Genomic DNA, 18888 nt, shown 5'->3' with positions numbered 1-18888 from the left:
CAAAGGAATGTTACATTTTAAAATACATAGAAAACAGTTTTTTAAATAGTAGTAATATTTCACAATATTACTGTTTTTAATGTATTTTTATCAAACAAATGCAGCCTTGGTGAACATAAGAGACTTATTTCAAAAACATTTTAAAAATCTGAATTATTCCAAACTTAGTGTTTATAATGTCCTGACATTATTCAATAAACATAACTAAAATACCTAAATGCACACGTTATTATATAACCATTGCAAACATTCATATACACCCATTTCTATTTACATCAGCCAAAATCAATACCATTTTCCCAATGTACTCTCAAAACTGTTGGCTCTAGATGTGTGAGTCTTTCCTGCCAATAATTTTGCAATTACATGTATGCATTATTCAGATGTTATCCAAAGCAACTTGCATTGCACTCAAGGTTTACAAATTTCTAGCAGTTTTTGCATTCCATGGGAATCAAACCTTGGCATTGCTAGTGCAACACTACTGTTTGAGTTATAGGAATGCAAGTATTATTCAAAATAATATAAAACAGAAATAATAAATAATAGGTAGGTGAGTGAGACTGATGCTGTATATTAGGATTCATAATTAATCTGAAACAAACTGATTAGCTTAAACTAAACTTGTAAAAGAAAACAAAAACAAAGCCATTATCTATAATCAGGCTTCCACATTTTATTATATTTTCAATTCAAATAGGCTTAATCAAAATCTGGTGTTGCACATCTTGGCATGATAAATAGAACACAAAGCAGCTATGTACTGTGCCCCAGATTATGATAATGTACATCTATGCAAGAAAGGTCTATGAAATTACAAAACAAAAATGTTTCGATGAATGTTTTACTGATGTAGGGGGATAGCTTGAGTCAATGACCAGTTCAAGTCCTAAATTTCATAGCTGTTTTTCCATAACAACAGTGGATTTACCAGTCAGTGACTGCTAATACCATAGACAGGTAAACACCAGGAACAACCATCTAGTTATCATTTTGCAGATTTCAAAATTTGCATGCTGTTTTGTCACACAGAAAAAAGAATATGCTTTGTGTATCATGTACGAAGCACTTGTCTTGAGTCGTCATCCGACACACATGATGCCACATCTAAACACAGGGCAGATGTCCCAATGTACACCTTCATGTAATAATGACAGCTGTATCTTTAAGGCTGTTCTTAATTAAAACAATGGCCATTCTTTGTGTCCCTCTTTGTTGTGTACATATACCTGTTCAAGTGTTACAAGCAGACTCCATATTTCTCTGGACTGAAGCCATTTAGAGAAACATCCACCATAAAGAGAAAAAAAAGGGAGTATTATTAAAGCACAAACCATCAGATCAGAAATGAGAAGCTTTGGAACTGGTTTGGGGCACGACCGTGACTTACGTTCACTTGTTCCACTGATTCTTAAGCTTCCTTTTGCACAGTTTTTGGGGTGTGAAGGCTGTGTGTGAATATATTAGAGATCAGCCTCGCCCTAAATAAACATCATGATAATAAACCTAACATTGTGATATAGTTAAGCAGCTCTGAAATTGAGATATTTCAAGACAACACTCTCCCGCATGGCATATTTAACAAAACTTGTGGCTTGTGATAGGATAAAGGAAACCTGGAGACAATATTCAATATAAGAGCGCAAGCTTCTCTGAGAGAATCTCTGTGCTTGTCACCACACGCTTAAGTTATTAAACACAGAGAGTCTATTCTTCACAGGAGGCACATGTTACAAGATGCTGATAGCTAGAGTCCAACGTGAGTGGGTAGAGGCATAATTTAACATTTCAGAGAAGCGTAATGTTGCATACATAGTCTATTCTTAGGCATTTCCCCTCTCCCGATCTATTTCACCTAACATTCATGTCGTCCAAAGAGAGGTTATATTGCCGTTTTACCCTCATTCTCATTTCAGACTAAAAGAAACAAGCTTCTATAATCAGCAGGCATCGAGGTCCAAGAATAAAGTCTTTCATGTCACGCTTCAAACTAAAATTCTCTTTATTTATTATTAATATTCTTTTTTGGCTCTTGATAAAGACGCATGTGTGAAAGAAAATAAAATAAAATAAAGCTAAAAACAGAGGGCCTGTTTGTGAGCCTTTAATAGTCACTGAAGTAGCCAGGGATGTGCGTCGATGCATTGCTGATTTCATCTTTATGTAGTTTTTGTTTCAGTGCCAGTCCTTGAAAGACTAAAAGAAAATCAGTTGGTGTCCATGTGGTCGTCCGGGGTCTCTGAAGCTCCGCCTAGTGATGCGGAAGGGGTGGATTTGGACGGTGTGTCTGCGTCTCTACGTTGGTAAAAAAGCACGTAGGCTGCTTTAGTCTGTGGAGAACAGAAAGAGACAATTTTGAGTCGGTGTACAAACCGTACTTTATGGGACGACAATGTCTCTTTGAGATTCATTAACTACAGGAATGCTTTATGAGTCTGGAAAGGATTGCAAAGTATATACTTTAATAAAAGGGAAAGAGTAGAAGTTTAAAGAGTCTCACCACAATCTGATCCTCGGTAGCAGCAGACACACTGCTGTCGTCAAAGTAATACCATTTTCCATCCATCTTGTTCTTGCCGTACGCCGTGTCTGCAAGATGAATGAAACGTATTGCTCAACCGCTGAACTTGCGTAATCCAAAAACTAAATTATCATTTCCAGGCAGCAATACAATGACAAAGATGTAAATGATCAACTCGGTGTTTAAGTTTCTGTAGAAATCTATCAAACATGAGATATCCGAGTTGAAAAGAATAAGTGATGCAGAGCAAACAAAAGGCTGCTGACACAACCTGTGAGTTGGCCTGTTATGTATCGATACGATTGCGAAAGAATAAAAAGATTAAGGACAATAGATAGAATGTGATTTCACTAAAAGGGAATTACAGAGTTCTGAAATAATGGGAGACGAGCAGTAAGAGTGACTTACAGTGGCCTCCACCCATTCCTCCATAATGGTTGGAAACAGCAATGAGGTCATAGACATATGGGTCAGCTTTGGGGTCGCAAACAAACTCTGACATGTTCAAGTCCCTGTGTAAGAAAGTTAACATTCATTTAAAAACATGAAAATATCACAATGCCAGAAGTTTAAGTTTAAAAAATAAAAGCTATTCTCAAAACACAAACTACCAAATATGAAATCGCAAACAGAAAGAGTGTTGGAATTGATTACTTTTTTTTTTTTTTTTTTTAATCAATACATCCATGTACTAGACTGCCAGTACTGTGTTAGTCTACTCCATTTACCACACTGAACAATGGATGGGTTTGTCTGTCCAGGTAAGCATGACTCAGCTTCCCAGAAACTGACACCTGATGCAATGCACCTGATCCCTATACACTCTTTCCTGCTTCCTGTTCAGTGAAATGACCTAGAGCACCCAAATGGGATGAATGCCAAATGCTCAAGGCAAATATCATGGCGAGAAAAACATAAGTGTGGCATTGTTTGTATCTGAAGTGTCAATATTCTGTATGCAACGAATGAACGTTACATTATAACTAAAATGAACTTGTAATGAAAAAAGAAAAAAAAATGATGTACTAATACAAATGTACACCTGAAGTCAGATGACATCCCGAAAAGACTATGAAAACCTATTTCTGTGTGGGTGAAGAGAGAATTTAGCACCATCTGGTGGGAAATTAACAGAAGCGCTTTACATGAAGAGGGCACACACTAATTTAAGGGACAAATCCCATGCTCTTTGGAGAATGATTACGGTACATGCTTTAAAGGTGCTGTCTGTAAGAATGACACCTAGTGGTTGAAATAGGTACTGCAGTCCAAATTCAAAATAACAAAGCGTTGTTTCCCCGCCCCCTCTTCCTCAGACTCAACGCTCACGCGGTTGCCAGTTTGTCACACAACTGTAACTTAATGAGTTGATTTATCCACGTTTTAATACGCTCTCGTTCATAGAGATTTTTAGATGGATACCGAGGCTTTTTAGGTTGTGTGGAATCTGCAATCTCTGACCAGTTCGTTTACTCATTTCCAAGGCTGCGATACACTGTGTTTCCTGCCAACTGGCATCCCGGGGTGTCGAAATACTATTGGGTGAACAAGCAGTGGGCGAGATCACACTGACCAAAACAAAACCCGACTGACAACACGGAACATGTAAAATAATAAGTCAAATAACTGGCTGTAGAAGTATTTTTCAGAGAAACGAGTATGAGAACTTAGCATGTTTCCTAAATATCTGCAAACATATTATGGTATTTTTATGCATTAGTAGAGTAAAAAAAGTTACATACAGCACCTTTAAGCTATTATATAATTTAGAACGAACACCATTAAGAGTAGTTAAATAAATGGCAATAACAATAATTATAATAATACATATATTACATAAATATTTATTTAAATTAAAGTATCTCTCTCTCCATCCATCACTTCATTGATCCATCCATCCATCCATCCATCCTGATTGCCATTCAATTTTGTCATCTGCAGCTGTCGTCTCACAACTGATTTACCTAATTGGAAAGTCCACGACCGTGTCGAGCTTGTCTCTCCAGCAGCGGTTGTAAGAGAAACGCTTCAGATGTACAACCAGAATGCGTGGGAGAGACCACAGGTCAAACTTCTTGGTGGCCTGCTGGTGTTTCTTACACGTGGGGCAGTACCTACAGAGGAGCACAGCAAACATACACATCATTACAAATGCACTAAATGTGGTTATACTTTGGTAAAACATTTGACCTTGGAAAGCAGGGGCTCCTCACCAGGGGTCATGTTCTCCTAAGGTCTCCATTGTAGTAAAGAGCTCGATGCATTCTCGTAAAGCTACTGTGGTCTTCTTCTTCTGAGCATGTAGCATACTGTCATGTTTATCATAGGCCTGGGGAGAGACTTCACATTAATGTCTGAGGACACTTAGCACAGGTAGCTGAAAGGAAAGATGGTCGACTAGTCCATTTTTGGCATGACAGACATCTTTGACCAGATGACCACTGTATCACATCTCACTGGACGCCAATTACACAGGACTTGCTCAACATTGATTAATCAACTAGTCATTTAAACAACCCATCAACTAGTCGATTTTGAAAATATATATAATGTTTTTTCACCTTTTTTGGACTTTCTTTAGTGTTATGTTACTGTTTGAGCATGAAAAAGGGTCTGCAAAGTTGCAAAGCACAAAGTCCATTCTAAAGGGAGTTATTCTCTATATCAGTAAGGACTGTTTCTGAACTCCCTGAAATGCCTCGATTATAGTCTTGAGTTTTCTTCCAGGAATGTACATATCACAATATTCCTCATTTAAATAATTCCCGCCCAATGCATTTGCAAAAAAAAATGTAGTGTGTTGAAACCGTAGACTGTAAAAAAAATATGGGCGTGTCCGTGACGTCACCCGTAGGTTTCGTAGGAGCATTTTTGAAGCCCAAAGTGGGCGGAGCCGGCAGTCGCCATCTTGGTAGCGTGTCAACGCGCATCACTCACGGATAAACGAAAATGGGCAAAAATGATGGCTAACAGACAGCAGACAAAACGGCTAGTAGTGACGGCAGCGGCAATCCACCTGTCACTCAAGTGGCCACGCCCTTAATAATGCAGAACTTTCAGATTTAATATATTTTAAATGGATGAGTTATAAAACAATTCACCCCCCTCACAGTTGTCATGAAGGGCAACATTAGCTATATAAAACCACTTTTTGCACCAGGCTGTAATTATTATTTTTTTGATGATAAGTTGGGCATTTTAACATGGGGGGGGGGGGGGGGGGGTCTATGTGATTGACTCTCTTCTGGAGCCTGTCTCTAGCGGCCAGCCGATGAATTGCAGTTTAAATCACTTCCGTGTTGGTTTCAAGAGAGAGACAGGAAGGTTGCCGCTTGGTTGAAACTCACGGCTATGGTCAAGACTGTTTCCCGAAACTGTATTGTAGCAAACTGGTCGTTCAACCACATTGGTTAATGAAGTCACACATGTGGTGGAGTAAAAACTAATTTTTATGAATCTGTTTAAGATCGAATTAATGGTAGTTGTTTTGCTATAAACTACAGACATGACATCTGAGGACTATTTCAAATTTTTCTCTGTTATTCTGCTTTATTTCCAGATTCAATCATAGGCTCGTTCTTGAATACTAGAGCACATTCGCACTCATCAAAAATGACGCTTTAAATCTCTTGACAAACTAAAATACGCAATTACATTTGTATGTATTTGAAATAAAAGATACAGATCGTACTGAATGTCAGCTTGCTTATTTGGCTCAAGATAAGGATTTATTGAGTCCACATGTTATGTAAACAAGAAACTATGCTTCCAACCACAGGTCGAGAGCTGTCGATCAAACCACACAACTTTGCGATGCTGTTTGCGAATGTTCGTTAGAACTATGGTTTCGGGAAACACAGACTCACTGAACTATGCTGAGAACGACAGAACTTGCGACCATAGTTGGCTAATGATGCTTTCGGGCATTTTTTTTGAACATTCAAGCATGAAATCCTGTTCCAGCAGTCCCTAAAAACAAAATCAATTTATTGACTATTTAATAATCAATTTGGTTATTTAAATTGTAATCTTTCACAATATTACCATTTATATTTTTGGTCAAATAAATGCAGCCATGGTGAGCATAAAATAAATCTTACTGACGCCGAACATTTAAAAAGTTGTGTAGTTTTGAACAGTTAGCGGAATGGAGATCATTACCTCAGCTTCCTGGTCATCGTAGCATAGTTTCTTCGTGTCTGAGTCCCAATCAATGGCTACTGTTGAGTGAGCTGTAGAAAGGCATTTCTATCAGTTTTGACTTAAGGATATAATGCAAGTGATCCTAAAGAGTTCACATTAGACAAAAACGTGTTTCACATTTAGTAATTCACCTGATTCATTTGATTAATTTTTTGCATGAAATGTAAAAAATGTGATAGTTACTTGTGAGCTTTAGGAGATTGCCATCAAACGGGAGAGAACTGATGTTGGCTGTGCCGTAGGAATTGACCATGCTGAAAGAAAAGAGTTTTGGCCGAGAAGTAAAAGATTTTCCACCGCTGCTATTGGGCCCATTCTCTGGTTCAGAATCCTCCTCTCCATCCACAGTGTCTGAGTGGCTGTTTTCTGGTTCTGGACTCTCCTGGTGGTCCATGGCTTCCTCATCGCCTAAAACACATGCATAAAACAAAATCAGACCTGTGTCAGATGTCTGGAGGGGATAAAAAAATACATCTAAAATGGATGACTATGAATACAGCATTTGGGAGCTCTATAACAAGTTGGAGTGTCCTACCATCACAGACTCCATTGGGGCCGTTGCTGGAGTGGTTGCTCCCGTTGGATCCAGCGCTGCAGGAAGCTCCATCTGAAACCGGACTGCTGCAGCTGCTCAGCCCTGTGCTGTGAGTGGACACTGAAGCGAGGCATTCTGGTGATTGGCTGCTGCTAGACGATGTGGCTGAGGCAGATGCTCTGCTGTCTGTAATGGTTCCCTGTGAACGTTTAACGTAACGCCTAAAACAAAAGAGAATAAAATGTCAACCAAGTGTGAAATGACAGAATCAGTGTAACATTAGAATAAACCAATAAAGCAGAATACCAACCCGATCCTCTCCAGCACGCGCTCATAGAGGGTATCCACGGTGAGGTTGTGGCGCGGGACGGTTATGAGGAGAGGCTGGCCAAAGAGCATTGTGCCTGAAGAGCCTCCACTGTGCTTAGCATGCCTCTCTCTGAAGTACACTGGCAGGTTCATCCTCTCACTATCTTCCTCTAACACCTCATAACTAAACCACAAAGACACAATCAGTAAAAGACCACTAAAACAACAACACGCTCAGCTGAACTGGCAAAACCTATAGTATGTAATACAATTTAATGAACAAACATGAGCATTCAAAAGTTTAGGGCCAGTAAGATTTTTTGAAGAAAAATAATGCTTTTGAACTTATTGGCTGCTGAAAATTCAGCTTTGCCATTACAGGAATTAATGCAATTTTAAAATGTATTCAATTAAAAAAAAAAAAAAGTTATGTAAAACAAATACAATTTCAACAATATTACGCTTTATTTGTGATCAAATAAATGCAGCCTTGAGGAGCATAAGAGATTTATTTCAAAAACATTCAAAATCTTACAGACCCCAAACTTTTGAACGGTATTGGTAAGTAGAATTTAAGAGATGGCTTACACAAAAATGTCATCCTTCTCCATTATTTGATTGAGACCGTCATCCCGTTTGTAGATTTTGTGGAATCTGTGATTGTAAACATCTGCCACAACCATCTAGAAGAGTCAAGGCAGGAATACTAAGTCTCAGACTGTCCACTATAACTTTAAACCAATGTTATGAAGACACAAGTAGAAATTTTTCATTCAAAAGTGAAAACAGCCATAATTTACTCAACCTCATTTTGTCTCAAATTCATGACTTTTTTTTCTTTTCTTTTTTTCCACTTAAATGCAAGAATACAGTGACCTAGTCCTCTCAAACTCCAAAAGAAAAAAAACACACTAAAATGTACATGCTTTATTTCAAGAAAGCTAAAGGGGTTTGGAACAGCAGGCCAATTTTTATATTTTTGAGAGAACTCTCTCTTTAAGAATCATAAATAATGGAAAGGTGATTGTTAGGTTGAAATGCTAGGAACAGAAAAAGTCTTACATTGTCTGAAGGAAGTCCAGATAGCTTGGCCAAAGCACTGCACAGGTCTGCTACAACACCCATTTTGGGAACCACTACACGGTACTGGAAGATAACAAATGGATCTTTTAGCCAACATCTTAAAATTAAAACCTGTGCCTGAGTGTTTTCAGGAAAACGGGTCTTACTTGCATGGGTCTGAACTGCGGGTCAGTGCGGACCAGGAACACCTCCATAGTGCGATCCTTTTTCATGGGCAGGGGCAGCGTGAGGTAGCAGAAGGGGTCAAAGGTAACGGAAACTTTGGAGCATTCTGGGCAGACCAGCGTAGATTTGAACAAGCCATGGAAGATGTCCACGATAATGGAATCATTCCGCAACCGGTGATTTGCCCATGCTTCCTTAGCTACAATCTACAGACAAATGAGATACCCACAAGTCAAGCAACATTCTTCAGTTTAAGGGCCAAATTTTTCAGCTGCCAATCATTACATCCCGTTTTTACAGCATCAAATAAAACCAAACTTATTGGAACAATGAACACTTGAACATACATTTGCGTGATTAGAGCTATAAAAAATCTTTGTAAAAAAATTGTTTGAAGTGTTAATTGGGTTTTTTAGTTTGTCTCCTGTCACATTCAATTACATGGAGAGGGTGGGGTTTATGGCTTATACTGCAGCCAGCCACCAGGGGGCCATCAAAATGCTTTGGCTTCACTTTTCAGGACTTGTGCAGCATTATAGTAGCCTGGGAAAACCCAGACTACTTCCGGCGAATTTTAATTCTCTCTCCAGGATAGTCTGGAGAAGAGCCCATTCAAACTCATTTCTGTGCCGCCGAAATCGCGGCACCAATCAGAAACGTTGGGGGAGGGATTTACATGATGACGACAGCGCAGCGACGCTGAAGGAGATTTCATTACAAAGATGGATGCCGCCGTGGAACATCACTCGTTCGAATCAGTTATCGCGTCTGTTTTGAGTGATTTAAACTTACCGTTTTCGTTAAAACCGGAGCAAAGAACAACAGATGTTTCTCCGTCGCTCTGCATACGTCATCTCCTTCATCGATCTGATTGGTTTTAACACTATCCAATTGTGCCCAGAGGAATTTGAGCTACGTCGGTTGGTGACGCCCCTTTGGAAATGATTTGTCTACATAGCTTCGCCAGACCCTACACTCAGTTTCAACTGAGAAGGGTCTGGTTTTAACCAGGCTAGCATTATAGCTTTATCCTGGTCGTTTTGACTACTTCTGAATTTGGTTTTTACCTAAAATGCATGTCTTGTTGTGGTTTACACATGAAGTGAGGTTTACCTCATCAGGCCGTCCCTCAGCATCTCTCAGGGCCAGGTAAGGCTTCTTCTTAACACGGTTAAGATCCTCATGTAGGCCGTCCAGCAGAAAGGCCAGTAGCTCCTGAGAGTCTTGTTGCTGGTACCCTGAGAACTGCGGGGCAAACCGACCCACCTGGGTCTAAACAGAGAGAGGAGACACTTAACATTCAAATTAAGGGTATGTTGGAAATAGACATGTGCCGGTATTCGGTAATGCAATAAATCGCGGTAATGAATATGCACGATATTGTTATCGCGGGCACTTCAAAATACCGTGAAAAATAATAGATCAGAATTTATATTTATAGAACGCGCATTAGCTTATTTTCCATCAACCGCTTAAACAAACACTGCGTATATGCTGCGCGAAACACGTGCGCACTCTGATGTAAACAATCCCCACATGTAGAAGCACTGTGTGCATGCGCCATGCGTGCGCACTCTAGTCTAATGTAATGAATCCTCGCATGGAGTAGAAGCATGGCGGAAGGAGGAACGCTGCCGACGATTTATCCCCCTTCTAAAAGCAGGTCTGTCATCTCTACGCATTCAGCGTGAGACTCACGCAATTTACACTTTTCACACGCTCTTGCGCCACACATCCATTTTCTCACGCGGAGAAAAATCACGGAGCAAAGAGGACACCGACACCGACAGACTAGACAGAGCAGGTTACTTTTGATATGAAACAAATTCTCAGCTCTCAGGTTCTGTCCATTTTATTACGAAATTCAGACAATAAATATCGTTTTGGTGCTTGTAAATGTGACGTGACCGATCGCTGTAGCGCCTCAGTTCAAGTAAACCGATCATCTGTTACTTTTTATTTAAAGATACAGTACAACTTACCGAAAGGTATTTATGCCTCATACATAATATCGATCAATCAGTGTTTTTCAACCACGGAAAGAGGTCAATAAAATTGCAGGTAAACAATTATGTCACAGAACGTTACATTTACCTCAGGAAAGCCATTTAATGACCAACACGTTAGTTGACTAGAAAAAATAGCTATAGAGAGGAGTATTTTGCTAAATATGTGCACTATATTACATTTGTATTATATTTTTACTTGTGTCATAATTGTTATTATAATGAAAACCAAATTATATTTAATTTAATTTAATTTTTAACCTTTAATAATACCAGCTGACTGAGCTCTATGTTTACAGCATTATGTGAGATATCTTTTTTCTTGAAAAATTAACATGTAGGCTATTCTACTGTAGCCTACCTAATATTTATCCAAAGAGTCAATATTGAATCAAGATTGAAATCAAATCCCAAGAATTGAATTGAAATCGTGAAAATTGTGTAAAATTCTGTTTAGTTACCAAATGTTTTGACAATCACAATTACACCTATTGTGATGCAAGTTGTTTTTTTTCTACATCCCCCCCCCCCCCCAATTCATCCGTTTCTCTTGAGCAATTAAAATACCATGATAATACCGTATACCATGATAAAAGCTCAATCAATTAATCGCAGCATGAAAATTTGATACCGGCACATGCCTAGTTGGAAATGTAAACCAACTTCCAGAGTAACTTATCAAACACAGATTCACTCACTTTAAAAGTGCGTGGAGCCACGTAACTGCTCCGACTTAGCCACGTCTGTTTGACCAGATCTGCGTAGGCCTCTGCAATCTCCCCTCGCATCCCTAATGGATTTTCCCGGTTGATCTCGGCCTCATACCGGTCCTCCAGGAAATATTCCGTCAGAGGGGGAGTATTGCTCAGGCACTGGAATTAAAAGGAAAATTGTCTCAATCAAAGAATAAGGGTTTGGCTGGTTAGCATGATCTAGCTAACTGCTAGATGTTATAACACTATCTGGGCCCAAAAGCATCTTTTTCCATCTACGGTCATCAGCTGAACCAAGTGCCCATGAGCAAAGAAAGCAAATTTCAGATTTCAAAACATGCAATGCATATGCACTTGAGTACCTGGAGGGCAGAGTTCATGAAACAGGTGTTGCCCAGGTTGCTCAGACCGCAGAGGCCTGGTTGAGCGGCAGATTCTCTGTAACTGTAAGAGGAGCTGTAGGAGTTATAATTTCCCAATCTGCAACAGATATGGTGGGTTAGCAAAGACATTTACTATGAGTTAACAGCACAATTTAAGCCTATTTAGACCACCACAATCGGTCAACTAAATGCTGAATACAGGAAACCTGACCTTAAACTGAAACCTTGTTTCAGTTCCCTGTTTAAATTCTTTCAGTAAGGAACTAAACTAACTGTGGAGTAATTTGAGATAGTTTTATGTTATATAATGTTCAAGCTGACCTGTTGCCAGAAGTACTGTTGTTCAGCATGTAGCCAGAGTTGCTATTGCTATCCCCATTTGTTATTGTGGAGGATATGGTAGCAGATGAGTTCGAAGAAAGTTTTGGGGAGGTTGTATAATTCCGAGAGGTGGAAGTACTGGACCTAGGCATAAATCAAAGAATTCTGTTAGGGTTATTCAAAGCAATTTTAGAATAACGAGTGGCAAGACAAAGTAACTGATTTAAAACTATTCCAGTTCTGAAACTAGAGAGTTCTTTTTAACATTAAGCTGCTTAAGTGTGAGAACAACCTAAACTGCATGTACATACTTGGAATGGCAGGTTTGTCTGGGCCATGTGCCATCCTCATTCTTCTTCTCTATAACAAGCACCTGAGGAATGAAATGAGATTGATGATGTGAATACATAAACCCTCTGAAAATGTCAATCAGCCTCAAACCAACCATAACTGGAATGAAATAAAGCACAGTGGTTTACCTGCCCCTGAAAAAGCCCTGCGTCCTGTACAGTGCTGTCAAGCTTGTTAAGTTGTTCATAAGTGTTACTCATATATTTATTCCAAAGACGAGTTTCCTTTTCAGATGGGATGTCGAATAAAGTCCTCATTTCCTTCTCAATAGTATCTAGAGGGGAAAAGAACATATAATTTTTATAAGAGCAATTTTGAGTTAGAACTGAAAGGAAAAACACATGCAGAGCTGCTGATAATAGCTGTAAACAATTAAAATGAATGAACAGTTTTAGTTTTCATTAACTGTGATTATGGATAAAATCAGTGATGCAAATACTACTGAGGAGGAAAATTGATATTTTCTTATGAATCTCATACCTATAGTGTCTGCTTTGCTGAAATGGCGGGTAACAACTTTTTCCATGTTGTCATTTTCACACAAGTTCAGCTCAAGCAAATACACTTCCACTTTACAATGCTTCACAAACATTCCATGTTCAACAACCTGTTTTCAAAAACAATGAATTAACACTCACAAAGACATAGCAAAAGAAAAGCATTCAAAGCATTTCAATCTGCATCTCAACTCAATATACCTTAATTAAATCATTAACTGTGTAACTGTTTAAATGCAATTACAACATGAAAATAATATAACCATGTAACCCTGCCTGTGTTAATCACTCATGTATATCAGACATGGGTAAATAAAGGCATCAAAAAGGAAAATGAAAAACAAAGAGACTACCACAATCTGAAAAACATTAAATTTTAAATAGCAAGTAAAAAATGTAATTAATGCTACATTATGAGCATCACAAATAAAGAAAGAGACAAAGCAACAGAGCAAAACAAAGAAATAGGGGGAACCTTTCTGATGATGGGTTTCTGACCCTCCAGACAGCCATACCAGCTGACCAGCTTATTCCAGGCCTCTGTAGGCACTAAAACATAGTCTAACTCATCTATGAGATGCTCTTTCAACGTCTGGGACTCGTGATCTATGATAGAGAGAGAAAAGGGGAAATCGTTAGAAAAACACATTATAACCCTTTAACACTACACTGTATTATCAAACAGAATAAGCCATGCTAGGCTCAGAAAACCATGGTGAAAATATGAAAAAATTACTTCCTTCAATAAAACACAAAAGGATAAATTTTGGAAAATGTACTTGTCTCTTTGGAAGGAGATTTCAAGCTTCAAAAAGAATGAAAAGCACCAATAAAAATGCCTACAAAACTATATTCCAAGTCTTCCAAAGTCACATGATAGCTTTGGGTGATAAACATCAATTTAAGGAATTAGTCAATGACAAGCTTCAGCTCCAGTGTGCTGTTAACTCAAGAAATGCTGTGTATGGATCATTAAGTCAGTGAACTATACTCAAAAAATAAGAGCCGATTCATGAACGAATCATTTAGAAAAAATAAATAAATGAAAAGATATGAATTATCTGGTTAATAGTGATTTATGGAAGAGAAAGGAAAAGCATTTCCTTTAGTGTTCTACTGAAGAAATAAAGTTGAGTTTGGGATGACATGAGGGTGAAAAATTAAGAACTATCCCTTTAAGACTGAAATGTCAAAACTAGATAGCAGGGGCGGACTGGCCATCTGGAGCACCGGGAGTTTTCCCAGCGGTTTTAGTTTTCGATTAAATTTTTCCCCCCAAAATATAATATTTACATTTTTAAAAATATTATTACATTTATGCATTTGTAAACAGTCTGTGTAAAAACATCTAAATGCCACTTCAGATGCAGCTTTCGTGCCACTTCTGCAGTGCAAAGATGGATTCTGTCTGATTTCATTTGATTGGTAACAAACCTATAATGTCTTGTTACTCTAATTGCATTTATTTATTTATTATTTATTAGCACTTAATAAGCACAATTTTTTTTATTTCAGTTACAAATTTTAAATATCATTTATATTTCGCTATTGTTATATTTTTAAGTTAGTACAGGGCTCAACACTAAGGATTTTTTCTACTTGCGAGGTTGGGCCAGTGGTTCAAAATTTTACTTGCCCTGCCTAAGTTTTCACTGGCCCAACCACATAAAAAAAGTAATAAATAAATAAAATAAAATAAAATAAAATAAAATAGGCATTGTTTTCGTTGTTTTTGATCCATGTAACCTTAATAAATAAGGTTATGAAACCAAAAACTACTAGCCTAACTCGTATAAATTTTAAATATTGTTAGTCAGTAATAAAATAAGAACAAATAGTCAAATTACGAGCAATAGCACAAATAAATACAACAGAACAAACACATACAAATGAAATAAACAGTTCTTTTCAGGTTTATCATGTAGGTCTTAACTAGATTTTCAGGTAGGGTACAGAAATAGTAATCAAACGTAAAATATCACTGCATAGTCTTCACCGTATAAACATAGATTTACCCTTATTACAATTATTCAGTCAAGAGCAGTGAGAGATGTTTTTCTCTCTTATGTTTGATTAACATATAAAAACAGACAGAAACAGGAATATTAGGCTGCTGTCACTTTAAGAGCTGCACGGATCCAATATACTGTTACATATGCATATTATCTCACATGTTAACATTTGATGTTTACGTTTAATGTTTAACTGGCTATGTTTACGATGATACTCGACAAGACGGCAATTTGACAATTTTGTGCGAACATGTCCATGCAAGCGCAGGAAGACGTGAAAGTATCCGCGCGCTGTGAGACGCGGCGTTCTGGGCGTGCGATTTGGATGTGTGTTCCTGCGGACAAAACTTTTCATACAGCACGAGTACCAAACTGAGAGACATGGGTACTTTCGGGTCTACGTGTGCTTGAATATTTAAATTGGCAAGGCTTAAAAACGCCCCGGGCCATCGGGCAGTCCTTATTGTCGGGCCCTTTAGAAAGTGGTGGTAAAAATTGCTCTGCGGAAAATGAGCAGTTGTGTTATGTTTGGTGTGTTGCGGACCGGGTACCGTGGGCCGCTCTGTGCCAGAAATTCCAGAGCCACTTTTTAGTCCCAGTCCAGCACTGTCTGTAAGCACCTTAAAATTAAATTACCCACACAGCTTTGAATCAGATATTAACATACATAATGGAGTAAGCATTCATATTTTTAAAAGCTGATAAAAATGTCTCCAGTATTATAATAACAAAACAAAAAAATAACGTTTTACTGCTGGCAAAATAAACCCATTTTTCACAACACCCATCTATGAGAGTGTGGCAAAGCAAAGATAGGCACAACACTCAACATTCATTACCTGAAAAGAGTCCAGAGTTGTCAATGGGTCCCGGGTACAGATTGTGCTCTCCAACATTGTACAAATCCCAGCTGTCAAAGCCCACATATTTCTTCCACTGTTTGAACCACCGGCTGTCAATCAAATACCTAAACAGGTAGAACAATAGAATGAGATCAGTGAAAGTCACGGGAAAAGGACAATAAACGTGTTAAGTCTCCTAAAATGTAAGGCCTAAACTGATTGCAAAGCAAATATCAATTGTGTTGTTACACATCTACCAATATAGAGCAGTCAATGAGGATATTCAGTAAGGTCAATAAGGTCTTTCTTAATCTCATCCAAAGTAGGAACTTGTTCCACTACATAAGCTTGTTAGCACTTGATTCCACTCCGCCAAGGGACAGACATTATAGTTTGATAAGAAACGTCAAAAGTCCAAATTAAAAGGGATGGGTCACCCATTAGTCAAAATTGTCATTGCTTAAAAGGAGATGTTTATTGTCGCTGTAGTGGAAAATTCATAACCATTCATTTATTGTAACAGAAGCTGTCAGTCTCATAACTTTCTGTCTAACATCTTTTAAATTCAATGAAAAAATGGGGCAAACTAGCCTTTGTTTATTTCAAAATGTTCATTAATTAATTAAACTATGAAGCTCTATCTAAAAATAGAGTAAAGCGACCTTAACTAACAACACAAGTTGTTACCTGCTTGATTAATTATTTTTATTAAAAGTCTATATACTGAAAGTACTTTTAATCCTACTGAAATTTAAATGTCCATTCGAGTGAGTCACTAGGCTTTTCTTACACACAGTTTTCAAAATAAAAGTGGACAGGTTATCCAAATACTTTCATATACTAACGGGTTTACATGCTAAATATTGTATAAATGTGTTTGCCATTTAAGCTCCATTAATTCCAGATGTATTTTGTGCGTGTGTTTAATATCAGTGTCATAAACTCTTCTACTGGCAAACAACATTGTGAGTGACTGGGTGTTATCCAGAGGCCATGACAAAGCACAGCCTTGCTGTAAATACTCGTTTAGGTAGCTTAGTATTCCCCACAACTTCACAGGGAGAAGTTGGACAGTAATTTTAATCTAGTTTGACAGTTCCTCTAAAATAAGGTTGATGTCTGACAGAAAATAACACTTAACTCGGCAATGAAACACAAACTAGCCTGGCTAACTAGCCTCGGCTAATGAAGTGCCTTACATGCCTGACGCTGTTATCAGAGAACTGATAACCGACAACGGGGTGGTTGCGTTTAATTACCAACCCTTCAGCGACTAAAGTGTCTGAAAACGTCTTATTATTACATAAAGGAGACATTTAAGTAGAAGAACCTTGACAGATGAGGTGAAATAAGAGGCTACGGCTGGTTAATCTGTGCTAACTAGCTACAAGACAGCTTCCTCGTTTTCTAACCGACATAAATAGTGTTAAATCTTTATTATATTAAAACGCACGTTTGCGGTACACCGCCTTGATAATAACGGGAGCCTGCTAGTTTATGGGTGTTAGCGAAGCAGGTGGTTGTCCACAGCCCAGCTAGTGAAGGGATTTCCGGCAGCCGGTGTCTCCGTCAGTAGGCCTGAGCTGATGCCGACAAGCGTGCCTTGATTTCGGCATTATTTAAAAACCTCTTACCACTCGTCTCCCTTTCGAAGTGGCGTTTTCAGCAGTGTACCAATGCTCTGCTTTTGACTCTCGGTGGACGGTACTGGTGTCTGTGTAATCACCGGCTTCTCGTCAGGGTCCGAAGCGGTACCCGACTCGGGTCCGCCTCCCTCCGCCATCGTGCAGCGAGTGAACCCGCAGTAATCGCGAGCGCGCTGAAGTAACGTTATACGGGGAACGCGCAGCGCTAGAGGGTGCGCGCGGACTAGGCTGCCGAACTCGAATAGTAGTTACATGAAGGAGGTGCGGTGGATAATTAAAACAAATTGTACCGTCCTTCATTAAAAGTTAGTGCTCTGGTAAGATAAACAGATTGGTGTCTGCATCCCTGACATCTTATTTATTCCTGTCAGCCGCTTTAACAAGTTTTGACCAAGAGGACCTTTTAGTCACATTGTTCCTGAAATTATTTTCTATTATATTGAGCTTTAAATTGAATGGTCGGATCATTTCGATGCATCGGTTGAACCGGTTCACAAAACCAGTCTGAACGGGATAGTTAACCCAAAAATGAAACTTTAGTCATCACCACTTACTCACCCTCAAGTTGTCAAATTGAATGGTAATTCAAGTAAGTGAGTAAGTGGTGATGACTAAAGTTTCATTTTTGAGTTAACTATACTGGTTTTGTGAACCGGTTCAACCGATGCATCGAAATGATCCGACCATTCAATTTGAGGGTAAAATTGAATAAACCTGTATGAGTTCCTTTCATCTTTTCAACACAAAATAAGATATTTTAAAGAATGTTTTTAACCAGACAGTTGACGGACGCCACCCATTGACTTCCATAGTAGGAAAAAAAAACTATGCCATCAACTGTCTGGTTACAAACATTCTTTAAAATATCTTATTTTCTGTTCAATTGTCTGATTCGCATGGAAGCTTGTTTCAGCCACTAAATAAAAAAAGGTCTTCTTGTAATTGAAAGTTTACATCTTTATAACTCACAATTGCGAGTTTATATCTCAAAATTCTGAGTAAAAAAAAAAAAACAGAATTGCGAGAAAAAAAGCTTTCATAGTTCATAAACCATATACTGAAAATATGCTCGAGACTTAATTGTATAACGGTTTTATTAACATGACAATGAAATAGAATTGGTTTTAATAAATAGCATTTTATGAAAATGTTTAAAAAACGGTAAGTAAACAAATGTTAGTATTTTTTAATGTAGATGCAAAATATATTTAGGTTATTGTCTTGTTTTTTTTTTAACTAAATCATAATTATATTATGAAGAGTGGCAGCAGTTGAATCTGAAGAATTGGAAAATGAAAACG

General features: G+C 38.2%; 1 protein-coding gene across 1 annotated transcript; it reads right to left on the bottom strand.

Moving 5' to 3' along the window:
• Positions 1 to 651: 651 nt before the first annotated feature.
• On the bottom strand, positions 652 to 17760 carry usp4 (ubiquitin specific peptidase 4 (proto-oncogene)). Its single transcript, XM_084128543.1, has 22 exons — positions 17576 to 17760; positions 15939 to 16066; positions 13563 to 13693; positions 13071 to 13197; positions 12719 to 12864; positions 12551 to 12612; positions 12240 to 12383; positions 11898 to 12015; positions 11521 to 11694; positions 9930 to 10088; positions 8798 to 9022; positions 8631 to 8714; positions 8157 to 8251; positions 7570 to 7752; positions 7260 to 7480; positions 6908 to 7132; positions 6683 to 6753; positions 4735 to 4850; positions 4486 to 4635; positions 2930 to 3033; positions 2501 to 2589; positions 652 to 2330 (listed from the first exon to the last, which is right to left on the bottom strand). The coding sequence occupies exons 1-22, from the start codon at positions 17722 to 17724 to the stop codon at positions 2208 to 2210; spliced, it is 3024 nt and encodes a 1007-aa protein (XP_083984669.1). The 5' UTR covers positions 17725 to 17760; the 3' UTR covers positions 652 to 2207.
• Positions 17761 to 18888: the final 1128 nt, after the last annotated feature.

Source organism: Abramis brama, assembly GCF_963993115.1.
Source record: "Abramis brama genome assembly, chromosome: 11".
NCBI classification, from domain to species: Eukaryota; Metazoa; Chordata; class Actinopteri; order Cypriniformes; family Leuciscidae; genus Abramis; species Abramis brama.
Note: the sequence above shows the minus strand (reverse complement) of the source record. Positions and strands in the feature narration are given on the sequence as shown.

Bases quoted from the DNA above. Each gene is read 5' to 3' on its own strand.
- usp4 (XM_084128543.1), bottom strand. From the start codon at position 17,724: ATGGCGGAGGGAGGCGGACCCGAGTCGGGTACCGCTTCGGACCCTGAC. The intron at 12,016-12,239 runs GTCAGCTTGAAC...TATCTGTTGCAG, and splicing joins AACAGTACTTCTGGCAACAG to ATTGGGAAATTATAACTCCT. The intron at 3,034-4,485 runs GTAAATCAGTTG...TTTCTTACACAG, and splicing joins GTCGTGGACTTTCCAATTAG to GGACTTGAACATGTCAGAGT.